Raw genomic sequence first — 23,796 nt, 5'->3', positions numbered from 1 at the left:
TGCTGGTTGTGTTTTCCTCATTGCCCTTTGACATGATGTATAACCACTAAGAGAGCAAATATATTTACTGAGTCATTTCTATGGCATATGTTATTTACAGAGGCCCATCATTAAATGAAAGCATTTACTTTTACAAGCATCACTTGCTCAATTACCAACGCTGCTCCAAAAATTTTAACTCATACCTACACACTGGGTGCAACTACACCATGTTATTCAATCCACCCATGGGAAGCAGCTTTCCCATTCGGTGCTGGTCAGAATTGCAGCTGTAAGTTCCAGTGCTGGAAACACTTACATATACCTTAATACCTTTACTCCAGCACATGGGATGGTGGAACAAAAGTATATTTCAGTGCCCCAATCTCATGACAATCAACGTACATCCTCTCCAGTCCCATTCCTTGTGGCACTGACATCAGTCAGCATTCTCCACCTGCACTAATGACTCAGTGTGACCACATACAGCTCTGATAAGGAGCTCTGCCCCACACATACCCACACATGGCACTGTGACACAGGCAGGATGTATACAGCACATATCCATGGCTGTTCTCCATGATGGCCATTGCATGACGACAACCCCAGCTCCCACTTTTCCAGTTGAGAAGCAGAGTAGGAAAATAAATCACATTTTAATTTCACTGTCCTTATTATTGGAGAAAAACCAAGGGGAAAATGAAATGAGGGCTCTAATGGAAGCCAGGGTCAGATACATGCAGTTAACAAAGACGCATGGTTCCATCTAAAGCCCAGAAGGTAACTCTCAGCCTGAGCTAAAAAAACAAGATAACATTCAAATCAATTTTCTCTGCTGCAGCCTCCACCTGCGACACCTTTTGCAAGACAAAACGTTAGGAAAAAAAAAAGAAAAAAAAAGCCAAGCGTACAATCGGACCGAACCGGTCTGCACTGAGGAGCAGCTCAGAACCCGCCACCCTCACGCCCGACCTCGCACAGCCCCACCCCTTCCTGCACCTCCCCCCAACCACTCCCACCCCGCCGTTCCCGTGACGCCCCCCTCACGTGATGGCGCGGCCGGTTGAGCGACACCGAGCTCTGCCAATGGCGTTGCGCCGCCCCCACTTGTAGGTGGGTCCTGTGGGGCCCCGCCGCGCGGCCGCGACGAAGTTACCTCCGGACGGGCCGGGCCGGGCCGGGAAGCTGCCGCTCCGCGGCTGGGAGGCGCCGCTATGGAGGAGGCCGAGCCGAGCGAGCGCAGCCCTTTGCTGGGCAGCGGGGAGCGCGGACGCGCGGCGATCGGCGCCTTCCACGGGCGGAGGTTGGCCTGCGCCGCCGTACTGCTGGCCGAGCTGCTGGAGCGAGTGGCCTTCTACGGCATCACCTCCAACCTGGTGCTGTTTCTCAACGGGCCTCCCTACGGCTGGGAGGGCGCCCAGGCCAGCCAGGCTCTGCTGCTCTTCATGGGCATCACCTACCTGGTGTCGCCGTTTGGCGGCTGGTTGGCCGACGCGCTGCTGGGCAAGTTCGGCACCATCCTGCTCAGCATGGCTCTCTACCTGCTGGGCATGCTGGCCTTCCCCGTCATCGCCGCGCCGCACACCCGCCAGGGTCTCTGCGGGGACATCCCGTTGTTCCCCGTAGAGAACTGCTCCTCTCCGGCCGCCAACGCCACGCTGGCGCCGTGCTCCCAGCTGGGAGCCACCCGTTACTGCGCCGCCGCCACCTTCGTGGGACTGGTGCTGGTGGGGCTGGGAGTCGGGTCGGTCAAGGCCAACATCACCCCGTTCGGGGCAGATCAGGTCAAGTATTGCGTGGTGGCTGCCACGGCGTTCGGTGGTGCTGGTGTGGCCCAGGGGATGGGTGTCGGCCACGTTCAGTGGGGTGGATGGCGTGCCAGCTGCTTCACGGAGGTGTTAAGCTTGGAGGGACTCGTGGCTTCCAGTTTCTGTGTAATGCAGGCTGCTGAGCCATGCCCTGTTGGATGGGGTTTAGGAGTTTGCATCACGCCTGATCTCTTATGGCTTCTGGCTTCTGTGCAGCCCAGGGATCCAATCTGGCTGAGAGTGTCACCACACCGAGGAGCTGGATTGGGTTCTTGGTGGCTGTGGAGTAGATTGTCAGCTATCCTACTTGGTGGAGTTTGCACTGAGTTAATATGACCTCAGAGCTCAATCAGGTGCAATACCTGATAGATGTTTTAGCTTTGACAAGAGGCAGCGCTGCGGGGCCTTTATCATCCTTCTGTGATGAATGAAGGATAGAGAACAGGCGTCGTTTAGCTGTAAGGTATTACAGCACTGTGCCCTGCAGTGGAATTTTTGTGCAGGCTGATGCTGTTCCAGATGACCGGTGGGAATTTGCTCTCTTAGCAGTAAGTGTATGACCTGAGCTGTTCTCATAAGGACTTGTCCTGTGCTGAGATCCAGTTCAGTGATATGATTCACAGGGTCATGGCTACAGAACCAAGAAACTTTACAGACAGTATTTGACAGATAGCTCATAATTCACTATGCTCTGGAATGCGCTGTTATGTGTATTTTTTTTTTTAGTCTTATGCTAAGGTAGGATGTTGATTGTGAGGAACTCACGTTTAATTCCCGCTTTACAAATTGAGAACTTCAGATTGTTAGATATGAGCAGCTTTCCTAACAAATGCAGGTTCTGAAGAAGGGAACATACCTTCAATCCAGCTTACTGGTCCATTGAGTGCTGGCAAAAGTACCATGAAATTGTTTGTGAGAGGTTGGAATCTACTACAATCTCCTTGCCAAGTGTCCCTCTATTCTCTGTTGTGCAGTTTACATTTCTCATTCTTTGGCATCTCACATATTATAGATTCTAGAGTGAAAGGCAGTATATAAATGTAAAACGTTATTATAGACTGGGATCATATGTCTCCGGTGTATCAGCTCTGTTTAAACCAGCACAAACCCATCAAGTGAAATAGCTTTAATATGACTTTATCTTGTAAGGTGTTTTTCAAAACTGACTTCTTATCCTCAGGACACTTTATGACCATTAAATGTAACGGATAAATAATGGCAGGGAGAGAGCAAAAGAAGAACCATTGCCAATGGAAGCGTAGCTGCTGTCGCTGGAGTTTTTATGTTTATTTTTTGTCTTTTCCCTCAGGATTTCAGTGAAAGCAGTTATTGGCAAGGTGTGCAGCTAATTCCCAGTGATTTATGTAGGATGAAGCACAAGAAATATTCCTGCTGGTTCATAATCACTACTGCTCTGCTGAGGACCAAATTTTTCTTCTCTGTTTCACTAGCCTATGTGTTAAATGTGTGACAGTGTACCATTTACCTCATGGTGCAGTTCTGGGCCTTATAAGTGGCTTCTCCCCACATGGTAACAAAGCAAACTGCTGGGTACATAGGTACAGATTGCTGAGAATAAAGGTGTTTTTTTGTTTGTTTGTTTTTGCCCCCAGAAGCTGCAGACTGATCCAATGCTTATGTCTAAATCTGAGCTGATGCTTCTCAGAATATGAGCATGTGCTTATAAGCATGTGATGTGTATAACCTGGCAGTTTCCAGTTCCCCTTTTGGGTGGGAGTTTGCAGTCACTTCCTGTTCTGTGCAGCAGTTCATGACTTGTTAGAGTTGGGAAACTATATGACTGTCCCTCGTTGTGAAAGCTAATCTGAAGCCAAAAATCAGTGGTAGATGACTGGTCTGGTGTCAGCTGGTACCGCTGTTCTAATTAGAGATGAATCTGGTTTGGAGTTAAGGTGATTAGAGATGCTACTTTTATCCCACACAATTTCTCCTTTCTAAATTGCCACTCTAGTCATTAAATAGATCAGTCCCTCGCTTGCCAAAAATCTTCCGGCTTTGCTACCTTAACAGCAATGTTTTCAGCATTGCCGAAGGCAGTGTGCTGTTGGCAGTTGCTGGTATAAAGTGATTTTCAGCCTTTCTTCTGGGGAAGGATAGGAGACCCCATATAAAGAAAGGAAGGCTGCTAACAGCAAGTTGCCTTTCATTGTTATTCAACTTGGGAGACTGGACCTCAAACAATCTGAAGGCAACAGTTTGAAAACTGAACTTGTAGCATTTGCATGTGCAGTACTAATTTATTTGCTTCCAGGACAACAGTGAGAGGAAACAGGCTGGCAACGTGGAGTGATCAAATTTTAGTATGAAAATTGAAGGTTTTGTAGCGACAAAGTAGTTGTGCACAGCTTTGTTACGGAGCTCCCTCCAGTTGTTCTCAAACAATAACTGGTGAATCACTGTGTGCTTGTATGGATTCCTGGCTCTTCATGTAAAAATCAGGAGAACCTGCCTAATAGAACTTCAATATTTGAGCAGTGTTGTCAAGCTGCAGGGACTGCTTGGGTCATCTTCCAAGATACTGGTGTTGAAAAATGCAGGAGAGGGGTAATTCAGCAAGTGATCATCTTTCTTCTAAGTCAGAATGAGGACTGAGTGGGAATGTCAGTGGCAGCTGGGCCATGGAGGTTGCTGTCAGTCACATATTTTTTTAGTGACCACTTTCACAGAATGCTGTAGCTGAAGAACCAGTTATTCTCTTAGTTTGAGCTGTGTTTAACATTTTGGTCACGACTGTAAGATGTTAACCTTATATCCTAAGCAGGCTTAGAGTATTGCAGGGCAGGGTTACAGGGCTCTTTCCTCAACTGAAAGTGGTTGTAAATAACCTTATTATTGCACAGCTCCTGTAGCACTGTATTACAGACCCTTGAGATTCTTTAGCATGAGAACTGTGGTGGTAATTGCATCTCATCTGACCTTAGGCAGTGTAATATACGTGTTCTGTATTCAAAATTTTGGCTCTGAGAACCATTCCTTACTGTTTTGAAATCCAATGCTGTGTAGGTCCAATTATAACACTCAGCATGCCATATTGATTTTCTTTCTGCATTTGGATTAGCTACACGTAAAGGATAGTTATCAAATACATCAAGAAAATGACCGTTTGGACAGCAGAAATTTCAAGGCTTAGGCTAAACTTTCTTTTGCAAAAATGATGTTAGACGTCTTGAGAATAGCAAGTTTTATTTCCTCTTTAGGGGCCACCTCAGTGCAGGCAGCCATGGCAGCTGGTCAGTGATTGACAATGCAGCTGTGACCAGAACGCTTACAGTTACTCATTTTCTATCATTCTTTGGGTTTGGTTTTTTTTGTTGTTGTTACCTACAGCAGTTACATTGTGTGCATTAGATATTGGCTGTTGTTCGTTTCAGCTGGGGCACCTTTGAAACAGTTTTAGTACAATGTTTTAATTCAGTGATAGGCAGTCTAGCACTCCAGCCTTGAAGTATTACTGATGTTTCCATTTCACTGGTGTTAAAAGTCAATCAAAAATAAACTTCGGTATGTTTTTCTTCTTCTTGGCCACATATGAATCATCTACATCTGCAGTATTAGTAACAGAAAGGAGAAATATATACTTATTGTTCATTCAGTGAATCTGAATCTATCTTGTGCTGTTACAGAGTTCAGATAATAGCCAACAGGGAGAAACTTTGTATGGCCCTCTGTAAATATAGCTGATACTTTGGGTAGACCTTGCAATGTCTGAAAGGAACTACAAGGATTGCCTTTTAATTCTACCATGTTTTCTGTTTCTTATGAAGTGTCTTTGTAGCTCTTCCACCAGCTAGTCTGGTGGGATTTTTGGTGAGTTATTAACGTTGGTCAATGAAATGCCATACTGACATTTCAGGCATGGCTGTATGTAATTTTTTGTGTACATATATATACCTTGATAGGAAAGCAGAACATGAACTCTTTTCTTTGTAGGCCTGTGGTGTGTCTATGTTCCTTTTTCGTGACTGTCTCAGAAGTGATCCTGGAGGATGGGAGGGAAGTTCCAGGGAAGAGTCATGGTCAGTGGTTTCTGTGCAAGAAACCATGCAAGAGTCTATAACTTCCTGTACCTCAGAAAAGGCAGCTAAAAGGAGGATGTAACAGCAGTTTCTGGAAATGAGAGGAGTAGAAGTGGATCATCAGTGGGATAAAGCTCAGCTAGCTGCCTTCTGTTGTCTTCTGGAGTTAGGAAACGCAAGTGAGGTTAGTGTTAGGCAGGTTCAACATGAATAAATGGTGATGTTTGCAGTGTGTAATTACCTGGTGATCTCTTTGCCACAGGCTGTTGTGGATTCTAAGAGCTGACCTGGGTTCAGGGGGCAGGCTGGACAAGTTCAGCAAGGGAAAAATTCAACTGCAGGTCATTAAGTAGATGGAGGCTGTCCTTGGATCAGGAAGTTTGTCAGGAGCTCCAAGTTGGAGGTTGGATAATACTTGATAGAAATCCCATGCTGTGCTTTCCCTGTTCTTATACTGTAACCAAAGTTTGCTTTCATGTCTTCACTTGTCTTTGCATAGTCACGAGCAAGGTCATTTGTGAGATAGGATGGGAAGTCATTTTTTTGCACTAAGAGAACTGAGACTTTATCATGAAGAAATTAAAACCTTTTATCAAAAAGATTGATAATTCGTTACCCAAATTGGAACGCTTTCCATGGTATAATTCTTTGCTAATACCTTGCTATCATTTAGGATCTGGGATCAATACCTACTTTAATACACTACTGCACTTGATGACCCTTAAGATGACGGAATGGGTACCAATCTGATGCTGGACAAGGGGAATTTCTAAGTTGCAGGCTCTGAGATTGTATCTGACTTGCCAACAGACATACTTCAGTGCCTAATAATGCTATGAACCATGCATAGGAATAAATGCTTTAATATTCATTTTGTTCAGTTTGCTTAAACAATACAGTAAGGTTTCTGCACCACTGAGAAACCTGAAGCTATAAATCAGAGCTGACAACGTTAAAAATGTATTTCAAGATATGGGTTGTTTTTTGTATTGCAAACTTAACACAAATCTTTTCAAGATCTGGCAAAATGAGGAAGGGAAACTTGAAAGTCAACAATGGACTCAGCAAGTCCAGTGCATGGTACTTAATGGTCAATGTTAATGGTCTTTCAGTCATAAAACAGTGACAAATATGGTGTTACGGAATCTTCTATAGACAAATTGATCTTTTTAAATGTATTTCATGTTTTAACTTGTGTAATATCTGTTACATCACAACTTATGAGTTATCCTGAGTTCTTGTGACTAAACGACAACCACATGGGGTGACTTATGGTAAGCAATAGAGAATGAGGAGTGATGATAAAAACTGTGCAGGATGATTCTATAAGGTAGAGATGTCTTATTTACATTTGAGAAACACTTCAAGTAGAAAAAGGAACACCGTGAACTGGGCTGACCTGATAGAAGGGAAAACGTTTAATAGGGTTTTTACTGCCTGAAACCTCAAGCAGCTTGATTTTTATTTTTTTTCTTCCCTTTTAAGGTCAGAATGGCAAGTCTTCAATTTATGTTCTGATGAGAGGAATTAGGACTGTGTTAAAGCTTAAATTTGGAATTTGGGCTTTAATCACCAAATAGTCATTTGAGGCTTGGAAAATGGAACGTGATTAAGTGTGAGCTATATGCAGTTGGAAGAGGCAATTGTAATACTAGCAATGGATGGACTTTGGGGTACTTTAACTTTTTTTTTTTTTAACTAAAAAGAAGTTATTTCAATTTGTGTGTGGTTTATGGAATGGTAATTTGAGCAAAGTTTGTCTAGAGAAATGACCACATGAGATACAGCACAGTAGAAGTAATAACAGCCTTTCTGGAGAAGCAGTGCAGTTTAGCCTTAATCTGACTTCAGTCCAAATACTGAACTTCTAGAAGGGCAGTAACATCACAGGATGATTTTAGTAAGGCATCGTTACATCACATACAATGCTAAGCCAAAACAGTTACATCTGAATTAAACCTGAACTTTTCAGTGTGTTGTAGTTGATTGAATTGTAATAAACAGTCTGAATTTCCTTCAGAAATTGAACAACTTGTTTTTAATTTTTTTCAGGTCAAAGATCGAGGTCCAGAAGCCACGAGAAGATTTTTTAATTGGTTTTATTGGAGCATTAATTTGGGAGCTATTCTGTCTCTGGGAGGCATTGCATACATTCAACAGAATGTGAGCTTTGTTATTGGATATAGTATCCCAACGGTTTGCATTGGGATTTCATTCATGGTTTTTTTGTGTGGTCAGAGTTTCTTCATCACAAAGCCACCTGATGGTAGTGCCTTCACAGACATGTTTAAAATTCTTGCATATTCTTGTTGCTCAAGAAAAAGACATATGGAACATTCGACTAATAGGTTTGTAATGAGCTCTTTTGTATAGTCTGAATTACAGTGAATCACTCTAAGAATTAAAACTAATTTGCACAGGCTAGCTGGCAGTAAGTCATAGGAGAGAATACACCAAAAGAAATTTGGTTCCTGGGGATTGTATTGTGGGACCACTGGGATGAAGGAGATGCGTTTTGAGATCACTGAATCTCTGCTGTTTTCAACTGAACTACTGGAATATTACCCAACTTTGCTGCTTTTAAACATTAGTGAGCTTTCCAAACTGCCTAGATACATTTATGGGGCACCATCTGATTTTATATACACTGCCATCTGCATTCAGTGTTTTCTTATGAGGTTTGTTGGGTAGCTGAAACATATGACCATAGCACACTGGTGGCTGAATTTAGGTCACTGACTGTAAAATGTGTGAGGTGCCTCTGCAGCAATGGCTTCCACGTATTCACTTTGTAAGAACTCAGTGAGTTAGAGTAACAAATTTTGTGGTACTGTTAAGTTCTGCATACTGCAGCCCCATTTATTTATACATGGGGATGAATGAGGGAAAAAAGAAATCATTATAATGAACGTCTCACCTTGTGCTTTCACCTGCTACTGATCCACTCTGGTCTAGTTAATTTGTTGTTAAGAATAACTTAATTTTGGAAATGCATGTTTTTTTTTATTTTTATAATGCAGGATAGTATTACAAGATGTCAGGTCAGGTGTTGTTGTTATTAAGTGAACCTATCCATGATCTTTTCAACAGTGAAGGCCAGGGAGTCCTTCAGCAGCCTCGTAAGCAGAGCCTGTTTGAGATGGCTAAGCTGTCACGTGGAGGTCCATTCAGAGAAGATAAAGTTGAAGACGTGAAAGCTCTCGTGAAGATTATACCTGTCTTTCTGGCTTTAATACCTTATTGGACAGTGTATTTTCAAGTGAGTAGTTTCAAATGGTTGTGCACTCTTTGTCATATGTAAAAAAAAATCTCAAATGTAAAGGCCATAACTGCCTCCTCTAACAATTGCATTTGAAAGATCTGGGGCTATATTGTTAAGCTGTAGTTCTGAGCCCAGGCTGTAAACCTAACTCCTCTCTGAAAATTTCCTCACAGAGCTTCTACTTGAAGAAAGTACATGAAAGTTGTTTTCTAGTGGGGAGGGGATGCAGATACTGTTCTATAAAGTTTATTTACAGTTACCATTTAGTAGCTATGATTCTAGAGAAGCCAAATATTGAACAGGATCCTTCAGAACTCTAGTATTGATTGCATGCCTTGTTTAATACCCATGTGTTCAATAATGTTATTTACTTGCCTTTTACATACCTAGGGCTGCATCACATAATATCCTGTTAGCAAAAATAATACTGAGCAACGGTAGCTGCTTTTGCATTTTTGCTTTGTTGGATAAAATTACTGGGGAAAGCTGAATCAACTGATCAGTATGCCAGTGTATGTAATTTTACATTTCTTCTGGGCACTCTTCCCTGTATATGAAGAATTTTTAGGCTTTTCCCCTGAAATTGAGACATGAAAAGCAGTTACAGGGAATACTTTGTACTCAAATTGTGTTTCATAGCTGTACAAATTAATTTATCTTAAATATTGCACTGTTTCATCTTGCAGTTGATTCACGTAGGTCAGGGTCAGTGGACTGGATTGTGTTTTTAATTAATTCCTTTCTAATTCTTTCTTAGTGGGATGGAGTAGCATATATTTGAGGGAAAATACTGTAACTGTATTTCAAATCACAAATGAGTCTTTGTGCACTTTGTAAAATTAAATTGACAGCTTAAAAACAGTTTATAATGTTCAAACAGTAGTTCTTTTTGGTTTCTTAAATTAGCAATTTACTTTCGGTGTAATCTTTGTTAATTATTAATAAAGCAAGACTATCTTGGTGTCATTTGGGCTTGTCCAAATAATCTCAACTCATCTTCCTTAATACTAGATGCAGACAACATATGTATTGCAAAGTCTTCACCTGAAAATTCCTGAAATAACAAATGACACCAACTCAGTTCATACGGTAAGTAGAACACAACAAGTGAAAAGTATTTTTTCTTTAGTGGAAATGCAAAACAAATTGGTACAAAAACTCCAGAAAGTTAAGGTAACAGCTTAAGGGGAATCAGCAGCCATAAACATGGGACACTGAAAAGCATGAACTGCATGTACTACATTGATTTAGGCATATGTTCTAGAATATAGAGTTCACACAGTGGATGTGAGCACAGTGAGGTGGTGGAGAGGCATTTCAAGAGTGGTGACAGTGATGTGAAAAGCAAGCCATGTTCTGAATGGCCATGCACAGCTGTTACACCACAAGAGCATTTCAGATAACTCATTTCAGAGCACAGATCACAAGAGCATTTCAGTCAACTCATCTGCACAAATCAGCTGATGGTGGTGGCTATGGTGAAAAATAGCATTATGTAAATGAGAATTTGTTCTATCAAACAGTGTCATTGTGTTCTATCAATTATAGTTTTCATGGAAATAAATAGGTGGCATTACTTTCAGAGCAACTTATGTGTATCGTTTAATAAATATAACAATATATGCAAGAGAAACTGAAAATACCTTCAATCTCAGCATTTCATGAAAAATATTTTCTCTCTGTTACATAATGGAAGAAAAATCTAACCCTTAAGCATGAAATTTTTAACTTCAGTCATCTATTCTTTTAGTTTCCAGCAGCCTGGTTGACTATGTTTGATGCAGTGCTTATTCTCATCCTAATACCCTTAAAAGATAAATTAGTGGACCCTATTTTGAAGAGGAATGGCTTGCTCCCATCATCACTGAAGAGGATTGCAGTTGGGATGTTCTTTGTGATGTGTTCAGCATTTGCTGCAGGTAAGAAAGCAACCTGGAGATCTGCTTATTTAATCAGCAATTTGAAATAAAGTTTTTGAAAGCCTTGAATCTTTCATTCAAGAATATTCAAGAGTCTTTTTCATGAGATAGCTGGAATGCAACTGCATGGATGCATTTCCTACAATGAAGGACTTTTTATTCAAAGGTTACTAGACTGGTTTGAATTTTTCCAATAAAATAGGAGCATTTTTCCTGCCTCACATAGGCTTTGAGGATGCCTTTTAAAATCAACTTCTAAGTTAAGATTTTCAGGTTTATGTATTTGCTTAATTAACTGCCAGCATTACCTTCTACTATGCTTGATTCAGGACAACAATTTATCTTCAACCCTACTTTCATAACAGATGCCTTATCTTCACTGATCAGTGCTTGGCTGAACAGTGTGTTTAGCATTTGGATTTGAAGCCTTTCGTGCTCCTAGTATAAACTTCATTATATTACGAAAGACCATGTTCTCTGATCTATTACTTGTTTATCTTGAAGTTGAATATTTATTTATCCTGAAAAACAAAGAGGTTCAGAAATGAAGTATGCTCCTTCATGCAGTCTGACTTTTGAGTTTAAAATAATTGAATTTCTACCTAAAATCCTTTCCCTTTATCTGAAATAATAAAGTTAGGTTATTGCTGAACAAGACTTTCTTCTTCCCACTGTGGTTTTTTTTTTCCCTCCCTTACCTTAATGTTCTCTAATGTTTGGGAATTACTGTAGTGTAAAATAGCTTAGCTATAGCATGAAAAGAAAAAGATGGCATCTCTGTTCAAACCATAAATCAGCTGCTTTTGAGATGATTTAAAGCTGTTAAGCACTGCTGATGTGGAACTGAACATCTCTGAGCAATGCTTCATAGAATGAATAGCCTTCACCCCGTATCATTGTAATGAACATATTGATAAAGCATGATAGCGTTAAATAAATTAATTTTAGCAGTTGTAATCTCCTATATTTTAGGGAAAGGGACACTTTATATGGCTATTATGATTTCTTTCAATGAGAGAGATAATTACCTTATTAGGTGAAGGTCACTTTGTATGTGGGCAAGTAAAGTTCTTTTAGCAAAGTCATTTAAACTTAAAATAGGAATGTTTCTCTCATTCCATGTTACACAGGACACTGCTACCAGCGAAAGAAGGTGATGTAAAACAGTTAAATGTCAGCTCTTTAAATAGAACCTGCTGGCTCACATAGAACTGAACTCAAAAACAGTAATATCAGTATTAGCCCTGGGAAGGCTGAAGCATATTGAGCATGGATTGCTAAGTTGGGGGAATGATTTCACGTAGCAGTCCTTAATGTCAAATGCTTTCTGTTCTACTCACCTACAAAAATGATGCACAATTCTGTTGGTTTGATCACCTGGGTGGAAAGTTGAACCTTGTAGAATAATTTGGCATCCATTCATCATAATGTGAATTCGAGTGCTTTCATTGTGGCAGCTTTGAGGCACAGGGGACTCTATTTAATGGGGAAAAGCTTGTTGTCTCTTTCATAATTTTTTTTTTTATTTTCTCATTAAACTGTATTTCTAGAAGACATATTTTAATGTTTCTAAAATACAACAGTGCTTGCCACAGTTTCTGCATTAGAGGAAATGATTCCAATTTTGAGAACTTGAGGATGTTAATATCTTAGCTTGAAGTCTTGCAAAAGTGTACTAATTATTTGTTTGGGCCATGTTTCCATTTTAACTTGCTTATCTAACTGGCATTAGTTCTGGATGCTGTTATGGCTTCCTATTAGATGCTTAGATTGTATTAAATACCTTATAAACTGTGTGAGACTGCAGCTGATGAGACGTAGCAAACATTTGCTGCGCTTCATGCATTTTACTGTGCATTCTGAGCAGCAGGATTTGAGGTTATTCAGCTGGAAAATCTACTTCATTTATAGAGTTTAAACAATTATTTCAAGAATTTAAGATTCTTTTAACTACAAATAAAGTAAGATTAAACTTGAAGCTTGCCTCTCAAAGACTAAGATGGAATCAATCGATTCTAGATTCTATGGCAGTTTAGTATAATGTAGTTACACTCCTGTGATGCTAAACACCAGCTAAACTTCTTACGATGTGAAGAATGTCAAACACATTAAGGATCTCTAGCTGCTTTGAAGAACCATAATTTTGTGCTAGATATAATATGAAGGAAGTTATGCACGAGTTCTTGGCTGAATCTGCTGCTTTGTTAATGTTCTAAGTTCCATTCTAAACTGTTGGCTATGTTAAAAACAAAACATCAAGATATACCCTCCTTTATTTTAATTACTTCATCTTCTCATGGTTCAGAGGGCACTGAGTTAATTGAAGAGCTAAAGAAAGATACCTTTAAGAAAAGGTGTCAAAGTGATCACCTGGAAAGAAACAAGGAAGGCAGAGAAAATGTGGTGGCCAGCACTAAGCACTGAGTTCAGAATAGTCTTCCCTCAAAAACAGATGGTGTGAAGGAAATCACTCTTTATAGCACTATTGGAACCATTTTAATAAGCAAAATGGTTCCAGGCTTACCAGCACCCTGTGATACTTCAAAGGAGTAGTTTCTGAAAATGTATTTAAAAAAGAAAAGCAATGACAAAAATGCCACACATCCCTTAAAAAAGAACCAAACCAAATTTTGTGTGAGAAAGCTGTTAACTAATCCATCTGGCAAAAGGTTAAGTATTTTTATAATTATTGCTACTGAATGAGAATATAACTGCTGCAGTTCTCTGGCAGAGGAACTATGCTCCTTAAAGTACCTATAATAAGAGTAGTCTGTAGTGATTTCTATTCAAAAGAGGAAATACATATTCCTGTTTAATAAATTGTAATTGTCATGCAGGACTGAATGCTTATTTAATTCTTAATTCCTATTAAATCTTAAGTGTTTTTTTTTTTCCCCACTCCATGTAGGAATTCTGGAAAGCAACAGACTGAAGATTGTAAAGATCAAAACAATCAATCAGACAATTGGAAATGTTACATACCATGCTGCAGATCTGCCAATATGGTGGCAGATTCCTCAGTACGTGCTCATCGGATTCAGTGAAATATTTGCGAGTATAGCAGGTAAGAGATTCTGTGTCTTAGATCTGCTTTCTTCTCTATCACAAATGATGGGTTCTAGAAAATACTTCCTTCTTGAATCATTATAAATGAGCACTGATGTCCTCAAATGCAATATTACGCAGTATAACTTAATTGCTTGCTTTCCCTTTGTATGTTGTTTTTCCCATTTGAAAATTGGCTTCGCAAAACTGAGTTTCAGGCAGAGCAGCATTTGAATGTTTGCCTGCTATTCAGTTAGCATGGGATATGCGCAAGCCCTAATGGCAGACAAGATAGCCTTTCAACAGTGTGCTTTAAAAAGAGTGGTTTTAATGCTGTATTGTTTCTTCTGAATTGCAAATAAAATTCGTTCTATAGCTTTTCCTCTTAGAAACTGAGCTCACAGTTCAGATTGTCAGTTAGGATGTGGAATCTTCCTTTCTGAAGGCAAAAAGGAAGGAACCACTCTTTAAAAATCAAAATTTATTCCCAGCTTAAATTCATGTTGCTTGAGTTTCTACATCTATATGATGAGTTAAGTGACACTAAACAAAAAATAGTTTGTTTTCAATTAAGCTAAAAGTGAAATGGGAGGAGAGGGTGAAAGGAGTATTAAATCTTATTTTCTGGCCTGTTTCATATACGTACATGGCTAGTTAGCACAAAGAAAGCACAGCCAATTTATCTGTTATCTCTGGTGTGGCTAATGCTGCCTTACTGCAGTTAGACAAAGTGTTATTGTGAGTCTCTTAGTGCAGTGTTTACATATCTAGTGCTTGGGAAAATGCTTAATAACTAATAATAGAAAACATTCATGATCACATAAATAGTTATTTTGGTGCTATTTCAGTAGAATTGCAGCACTACCTGATGTAATACATTGCAAGCTCCAGTGACTCCATTTCAGAATCTTCTGTTACCTGCTTAACTACAGTTACTTATTAACGTGTTGTAGTACTGTTTCAGAATTTGAACTTAGAAGATCATCCTTTCAAACTGGCTTTATGCTTAGTTCTTTCCCTTAGTTTGCTTAGAACAGTTTCCTGTTTTCATTCTCCCTGTGGCTGGTCAGTTTCATTCCTCACACTGGGTAAGCTCAATGAGTAAAACAAGATCCCCTGATTCTTTGAGATCTTGCTGGCAGTGGCCCCAGCTGTCACATGTTCTGTGGAGGAGATAACTTTTACTCTATCAGGTTTCTAGTTATGTGTGGTTGACTGTCATCACAGCTGTTGGGAAATGAAACAAAGAGCCTGGGTTTCTTTGCAAGGAGAAAAAAAAATGTGGCTTTCATGGGTTGGGTTCCTACTCCTATTTCTGTTTCTGAAACAGCTCTATGTGTTTATCTGCACAGGTAGTAGGTTTCTGTAAGTTTTTGTCCAGCTTGGTAAAAACTGCTGCAACTATTCCAAATGTAGGAGATTTGGAAATTGCTTGTCTCCATGCCCCGCAGTGATGTGTAGACAAGTCCTCCCTTTGCTTCAGCACTTGGAAGGCGTGGGGAGAGTTCACTATCTTTACAGCACAACAAGACTCAGATGCTAAAAGCCATAGATTCTTAAATGGAAAGTATAATTTGGTAGCACAGTATCCTCTGCAGAGGAACACAACTGCATAGCCACTGCTGTCCTGTATTACAGTGCATTTCAGCGTGTATGAACAGTAGCCATCACAAATCCAAAGTAGAACAACCTGAAGATGGAAGTCATGCTTAATCAAGTTACTTACTGCAACTGAGGCCATATTTAACTTTAATCAAGAGTAAAATTTTTTAGTTTTAGCTACAACTTCAGGGACCATGCCAATTAAACTGGAACTCAGATAAACAGATGATTCACTGTAATACCAGTATTCATGCAACGTAAATTTCTTCTCTTACACATTGTTGTTTCTCCTTTTTTATCAGTCTGCTGCTGGTTGAGCTCCAATTTCAGGATTGGTTTGGTGGTATTTCTGTATTTTTTTTTTCCTCCCAACTGCTTTACTGGACTTCATTGTGGAAAGCAAAGTCTTTAAGGCTTACATTATTCTTATGAGAATACCCTGCTGTTTGTTTGCACTTGCTGCATCTGTATCAACAGCTTTGTGACTTCAAAAACTGTTAGTTGGTCAATGTTAAAAAAAAAAAAAAAAAAAAAAATGCAAATGCTTCTCTTTGAACCAAAAATTCCATGCAGATATTAATTGCTTTTGCACTGCACTTTCATGTGGCTTGTTGTACAGAGCTTTTTTCCCCTGCCTTCTGATTGTTATCTAAACTGAATTCCCAGTATCTTTAAGAAAGCCCCTTAAGACTTTAATAGAATGTGCTTTACCAGTTTGATACTCAAAGCTGATAAATGCATCTCTTTTGCCATCTTTAAAAAGCCCACACAAAACTGAACTGTTAATGGTCACAAAACTATCTTGATTTGAAAATACTTACTGCAAATAAAAGGGGACTAAATATCATAAGAGCAGAAACTTAGATTTGGTAGCTGTTGGTTCTTTGTTTACTGTAAAACTAAACTTATTAAGTCACAGTAGTTACACTTGATTTGCTTATAAAAGATGACACACATTGCATTAATGTTTTGTATTATTCTGTCAGTCCTCTTAAAGCACTCTTATTTAGCTGGGAATCATCATCTCACCTGACAACACCAACTGGAGGGTTTAATATCAAAAGTGATTGTTTGAGCTAGCATGAAATTGTTATCAGTGGCTGCCAGCAGGCAAGAGCATCTCTGAAGGCAAAGAAAAGATTTTGTATTCTTCACGCTAGATTAAATTCTAGGTTTGTTGGAAACATTATTCAAGTTTAAAGATATGCTTTTCCCTCTCCTAAAAAAAATAAAAATAAAAAAATAGCGCTGTACACATTCTGGATTTTTGTTTTGAGTGTTAAGATTTTCCACCAACCCAGTCTATCTGTGCAATGAACAAGAGAAGAAATGGTCTGCACTCTTCCACGTGATGTTCTTGAGCCTAACTTACACAGTATACATGGAAGCCTGGGGTCCAAAATATGAACGATACTCCTGACATTTGTAGCAAGAATGATTACAACAGGTTGAAGAACAGGCTATTGTATCCCAAGAGCAGTATGCTTGTTGTTTTTTTTTTACTATTTTTTTTTTGTCAGACTGGCCAGGTAAATAGTTCTTGAAAAGTCTGCACTGTTATTACTAGCAGCAAAAAAGAAAACTGACTTTTTAATTCTCAAAATAAATACGAGGTTTTTGTGACTCTCTCTTTCTCTGTAGCAATTCTCTCATTGTGGTTTGAATTTACAGGAACTTACACAGCTGAGTTGCACAAAGAATGTTTCAGTTCCCATCTAGAATCACAGACAGGTTGCTATAGAGCCATTCAAATGTGTTTTGCAAAGGAAAAGAGAAGTGTGTTTGTTATCAGAGATTTCTCAGGTGGCAGTGCAGAATGCTGTTAGACCAGTAAGTGAAAACACGTAATTCTGTTTCTCTTGGAAGAGCTCCCTTCCATCATGCAAACTGACCTGTTGCACTTGAAGTGTTAAGTCTTCTCTTGAAAAGAAATGCAGTGTCTATCAATTAACCTCTGCCTGGAGTAGCAGAAGTTAAATACTAATAACAGCAAAAATAAGCATATTTTTATTATCTTGTACAATATTTTTGCTGGTTTTAGGTCTATAACTGTAAATCTGGCAAGAGAAGTGTTAGATGAGGCAGTGGATTCAGTCATTAATTTCAGTATGAAGCGGCCTGTTTTGAAACAAGCCTTTCATCTGTCAGAAGAAGCTCTGTGATTTAACTGTCTCTTGTGAATAATCCCTTTTGACAGGAATATTGCTTTAAAAAAAGAGTTAATAGTGGGCATTAGTCTTTTCAAGGCAGAAAGTTAACCTATGTGTCCTGTAGGTATTCAATTTCAGTAGCACAGATTGTTTTCAAATTGATGTTATTGGATTGGATTTTTTTCTGTAGTTTTTTTTGGTTGAAATTGGAATAAGTCTGGCTTAAAGTTGAATTGTCATTTATATAAGCCTTAATAAGAACATGCGTGCAAGCAATGGGCTCAGAATGTTCTAAATCAAAGTTAAGTTGCAAATAACTGCTGTCTTCTCAGACACAACTGATTCTTCTGTTTACATCAGAGATACAGACAGGGAGCCTATGAGAAATAAATGTTCCTGGTCAAGAACAAGAGAGCTTGTTTTTGATTACTTTGTTCTTAGTAAGGAAGGCCACTTGCCTTATAAATACTGCACAACAGATGAAATGCATAGAAACAGGTGAACATGGACCTTGCCAGATTAGACTTAGTTTAATATGTATCTTAAAGAATTAGATAGAAAACTGAATAGGCTGGATCAGAAGATTCCTTGATATTGTACATGTAACGTTAATGAGATCAAAGCACTGGTCTCAGATGTTGTCTGTTTGAGAGTTGATAACTGTAATGCTACAATGGGATGGAAAGTACCACAGTAAAAGCAGGGTGGCAAAGTCCTTAGCTGCAGCAAATGAGAACAAACCCAAATGCAGCAGACACAGAAATGAAGGAAAATTGCTGCTTACCTTTGGAAGGTATGCAAGAATCTCCAGCAAGAGATACTCTCACCTCCACTGCCAAGCCTTAAATGATGTCTGGGAAGGGCTGGATCCTGGCTCCACCCCTTCCAATCACTCATCTCCATTGTCTATACCTGAGCTCCCCTGGGTTGGCCCTGCCTTCCCACCAGGTGCTCCATCACTGCTTCAGGCCATATCTTACATTTCCTCTACAGTATCTAGCAGGATTCATAAAGTAGTTAGGGAAGACTAGGAAATAGTAAGAATTCACTACTTCAGTCTCCTATGTCTCCCAAAATCTGAGGCTAGTTTTGGATATTTAACATACCAGAAATAGTATACGTATGTAAATTCTATAACACTGAATAGGGACAAATTACTATGGTTTCTTAGATCTCTCAATAATATACATTTTTTTCTTTTTATACAGGTCTAGAATTTGCATATTCAGCTGCTCCCAAATCCATGCAGAGTGCTATTATGGGGCTGTTTTTTTTCTTTTCGGGGATTGGATCATTTGTTGGATCTGGATTGTTGGCATTGGTGTCTATTAAAGAAATTGGCTGGATGAGTAATCACACTGATTTTGGTAAGTTATTTGCAGCTTATTTGTAGTCTGTGAAGTCAAATGCTTTTTTCAGAAACAGTTGAGCATCAAGCATGTGGAACTGTTGAATCTTACTGCTTAGAAGATACATACTTGTCTACTGTTATGTTAAGGACTACACTTCATCTTGCACATAGATCTGAACTAAAGTGACAGGGCAACACAATACACTGTTCTCATGAAAGCATGGGAAACACAAATTTAGTATTTTGCCAAAGTGCCTAAAGTACTGAAAGTACTTTCTGGAGACATGGGGAATAAAATGTACCTAAATCTTTCTTAGTGATTATTCAGCTTCTTAGTTTCAAGAGTCTCTGTGGCAATTACTCTGAGTTAATTTTTCCATTTCTGTCTGCTAGCTATTTTTACTCTTTTCAAGTCCAATAGAACTTTTGCTTTGTATTGCCAGTTGAAGTTAAAAATAATTATTGGCACCAGTAGGTGGCACCTTGGGAATTTCAGAAAATCCTAGCATCATCAATGGTTTAATTAGTTCCAACAGAAAGAGCATAAAAAATCCTCAAAACATATGCCAGGCCTTCTGTAAATGGCTTAAACTTGCTTTAAAATTGGTATGAGAAAATTCCCTGTTTGATTTGGTTTTACCAAAAAGTAACACTTTCTGGAAGTCAGCCTTGTTTGATAAGGCATTCTTGTAAAAAATTGCAGAAGATGATAAGTAGCCTTGGCTTTATGTGAGTGTCCTCACCAAAGGGAAGTTTAATCACATGCCTGGCTCAAGGCTGAGGCACTCAATGGCTGCTTTCCATTTGTAGTGTGTTCTATTGGTACTACTTCTATTGTTTATATCAGGGGAGTAAACAGACCTGCTGCTGTTTGATTTGGTCTAATGCTATTGAAAGCCATTACCAAATTCTCATACAAAATTCACTTAGGCCTTCAAGAGCAGGAATCGTAAGGAGAAGACTTTATTAAATGAAAGACTTCTAATTTTTTTTTTAATTACTGCTGCACAATAACTGTAAGCATGTGCACCAAGTTTATGCTGTTTGGTGCCATTTGATGTACCTACCTGCCTCCAAAATCTACTGACAACATTTATTCTCTGCTGGCACGTCAGTGTTGATTGCTGCCTTTGAAATGGCTGTTATTTCTCTGACACAAACTTGAGGTTTCGTGGGTTTAATATCCCATCTCATAAAGGATAATGACTACTTTTTAACCACATCTGCTCTTGATGTGGAGATTCGCATGTATATTGTATTTTAAATGTCAAGGAAAGACTTGGTTTAATTTTATTGCATTTTACTAGAAATTCCTTTAATTGAATCATACGTTTCAGTAATCAAAGTAATTTAATCGGAACGTTTATAGGCACACTGCATGAACAGCTTGTTAGGATGGATCTATGCTTCAGGATTTTTACACCTTCTAACCTTTGTGATAATCTTAATGGTCTCATTGGCTGTGGCTCATGTGGCATGTTGGAAATGAGCCACGATATATTTGTTCTGGAAGTACAGCAATAGTGGATATTTCTTAACGGAGGAATAATGTTTTAGCAATGAGCTTTCTTAATTTAACATTAATTAATGTGCTACAACTCACTCATTTATCACAACTTTGAGGGACTGTCAAAGGTGAATTGAACCGAAAAGAACCACGTAATATTTCATGATTCTTAACTTTGTTCCAAGAGAGGGCTGGGATAACTGCTGTCCTGTACTTACAGAGCTGCCAAACTTCTTCCCTCGTACCATTTATTTTTTGATTCTTTCTATTTTCATTTGAAATGAGTTGTCTCCTGAAAAAATGGATGTGATTTCTGTTACTTACATATATAGAAGTAATCGTTGAGATTTTCAGCTGTTTTGTTTGAGGTCAGCAAAGCGTTGCAATTTTGCAGAATGAAGGGGGAAGAGTGGAAGATTATTAAAGTTTTAGGATTGTTCTGACTCTGGTGAAGCATGCCTGTTGCTACATATATACTGTCCTGGTTGGCATAAAGTTCTTACAGTGGTGGGAGCATCTTCCTGCCATTCTTTTTATAAGGGGCATAATGCAGTAAGTGTCCACCTCCTTCCTCAGAGACATTACATGGTTTAAGGCACTGAAACACTGAAGAAAGATGAAGTGTATTTTCCTGTAAAGTTCCATCATTTATCCTGCATAACTGTGCTGTCAGGTGGGAAGGTGTTTAGGTCTTGCCCATGTTTTGCAAAGAAGTCTTCACTACTTAAACTTGAAGGGATTGATGTTTTCACTTGTATATTCTTTATTAATGTTTATTTTTTCCTCCCTATTTTTTTTCTAGGTAACATTAATGGCTGCCAATTAAATTATTACTTTTTTTTACTGGCTGCCATCCAAGGAGCAACCCTCTTGCTTTTCCTTATTGTTTCTGTGAAATATGATCATCAGAAATCAAAGATGAATGACGTAGCTGCCAATGGAAGGATCTGATGTCTGTTACAGAGCAGATTATTAAAGCAGCTCATGCTGAGTCTGTGAGATCTTATGTTTTCTCCAGAGAGACTCTTATTAGACTTGCATGTTACAAGAGTTCTCGCCCCTGCCGCTCTCAGTTAACGTAGGTAAGTGCCTTATGATGGTGGGGCTCATTTCTTGCACTATGTCCTGGCAGAGGACAAACACAAATCTTGGAAGTGTATTAACCCTAGGCATTCAAGTTGCTCTTTGTAATCATGTGATGTTTACTAAACTCTTGAAAGCTGGGACTAATGCTTGGAAATAGAGTGCAGCGAGTCACGTGTGGCATGGGTTAGGTCTGACTGAGAAATTGCTAAGTGAAACACCGTGGATCTACAGAAACAGCTGCCTCAAGCCCACATTGAGGATGCATAGGAAAGAAAACATTTCACAGGAACCCGAAGTAGCGGTCGCAAGAACAAACATACATAAGCCACAAGAGCTGGTTTTCTTGGGAGAAGCAGGGACAAATTAAGTTGCAGATCAGCTGTAATTAAAAAAAATGTAATCATCTTTCACTGGAAGTGAACTTAGCCATGAAGATCCAAACTTGCAGTCAAGAGTGTCTGATACTGGAGGCTGAGTTGTGAATGTGCTGGTTCTACGTGCTGCAGTAGCTTGGCATGCAGCTGCTCTAAGTTTTGCTGCATAGTAAACATTTGTTGGCAGAGAAATGGTTTCACTTCAGAATTGGTTTTGAGTTTGCATTGGATGTATTAGGCCAAAATGAAAACATACATCTTATGACAGAGTATTCTTCAGTCTAACACTGTTACTTCCCTAAGGGATATTTTAAATATTTGCAGAAAGGACTGAGAATGAATTCTCAGAAGATGAATGCGCAGTAACAATTTAGAAGCCTTTCAAGCCAGTTTCTTCAGTTCTGCATCTTTGTTCTGGCTACCATGCTGCAGGGTTTGCATCTTTCAGCAACACATTCCTAGAGCAGAGCAAATGGTTTCACATTTGGCCTCCTGAATTTTAGTGATCTTAACAACTGATTGCGTGCAGGCTGGGATGGAAGATGATATTTTGCAAGGAATTAATGTGGAAAGAAAATGAAAACAACTTTTTATTAATATATTGGATTTTATAGTTTCCTTTGCATTTATGTTGTCAAAATGTCCCTTTTTTTTGTACACGGGCATCTTTTTAATGAGTTTACAAAATAAAATGAACTTCCTTGCTGTGACTTTTGACCCTTTGTTTTAGGTGAATAAAATTGTCCTACAACTATGCTGGTTTTTAGCCTTGATTTCCTGAACATACACTGAAATTCTATTAAATGTCAGTGTGCACTGACATCCTATTAGCTTTGTCAGGTAACGTAAGAGTACACATACTGTCTTGGATGTGATCATCAGGGGAAATAACAGAATAGAGTTCTTTCTTAAATATATACTGTTTCAGGTATTCAGTCTGAAGGACTGTTGCTGTTCTCAGTAACTAAGTGTTTCTTCTGCTGCTAGATATTGTCAACTCTGGTGTCCCTACTTGCTCCTTTTGCAGGAAGTGAACTTCATTTCACTATTTTTCTCCAGTCTTCATATTTTTACCAGCACTCATAAATCTCCAATTGGATGCTGGTCAGCTCTAACCTGGTTAATCCAAGTTAAATGAAGATTACCAGAGAAACAAGGAGCCTAACACTGTGACAGCCCACACAGGCAAGCTTCTGGGAAACTTCCAAACCTTGTATGGAATATTTAAGGAAGAGTTTAATGAATTAATAGTAGGTTAGTCCACATATTAGGCAGATCTTGTCACAGGCATACAGTAAGTATCTGCAGGTTTCTGTAGGGCTGTACTGGTTCTTACACTCTGAAGATGACTGAACGTGCAATCAATTGCACAATTTAATTTTTATTTGGAATGACTTGGCTGAGCTCCAGGCACAAGTAATTATGACCATTTATGAAGATTAATCTGGCACTTCTCATCAAAGGGATGATGAAGGCTTATGCTCAGGCTTGTGACTCAAAGACTTAGCTGATTCTTCCAGTCTTTTTAGTGATTCCACTCCACTCACAGAAATAAGACTCATCAATTAACTTTGTGACTGAGCGCTGCACCTCATTAATGAAATACCTTGAAGTGGTGCTGTTTGAATTTAGTTATGTTCGCTCTTAGATTGTTCCAATGTAGAAGGAAGATCTGA

The 23,796-nt window shown here is 39.2% G+C and overlaps 1 protein-coding gene across 1 annotated transcript; it reads left to right on the top strand.

Annotated features, from left to right (window-relative positions):
• The first annotated feature begins 1,143 nt into the window (after positions 1–1,143).
• On the top strand, positions 1,144–22,830 carry SLC15A4 (solute carrier family 15 member 4). Its single transcript, XM_042865838.1, has 8 exons — positions 1,144–1,763; positions 7,877–8,172; positions 8,915–9,083; positions 10,098–10,175; positions 10,837–11,005; positions 13,914–14,069; positions 19,011–19,169; positions 21,463–22,830. Exons 1-8 carry the CDS (start codon positions 1,194–1,196, stop codon positions 21,609–21,611), a joined length of 1,746 nt encoding a protein of 581 aa, XP_042721772.1. The 5' UTR covers positions 1,144–1,193; the 3' UTR covers positions 21,612–22,830.
• The last annotated feature ends 966 nt before the right edge of the window (positions 22,831–23,796 follow it).

Source organism: Lagopus leucura, unplaced genomic scaffold (assembly GCF_019238085.1).
Source record: "Lagopus leucura isolate 7727_CA_CO unplaced genomic scaffold, USGS_WTPT01 Super-Scaffold_806, whole genome shotgun sequence".
Classification (NCBI taxonomy): domain Eukaryota; kingdom Metazoa; phylum Chordata; class Aves; order Galliformes; family Phasianidae; genus Lagopus; species Lagopus leucura.
The sequence above is the reverse complement of the archived record's forward strand: the minus strand, read 5'-3'. Positions and strand labels throughout refer to the sequence as shown.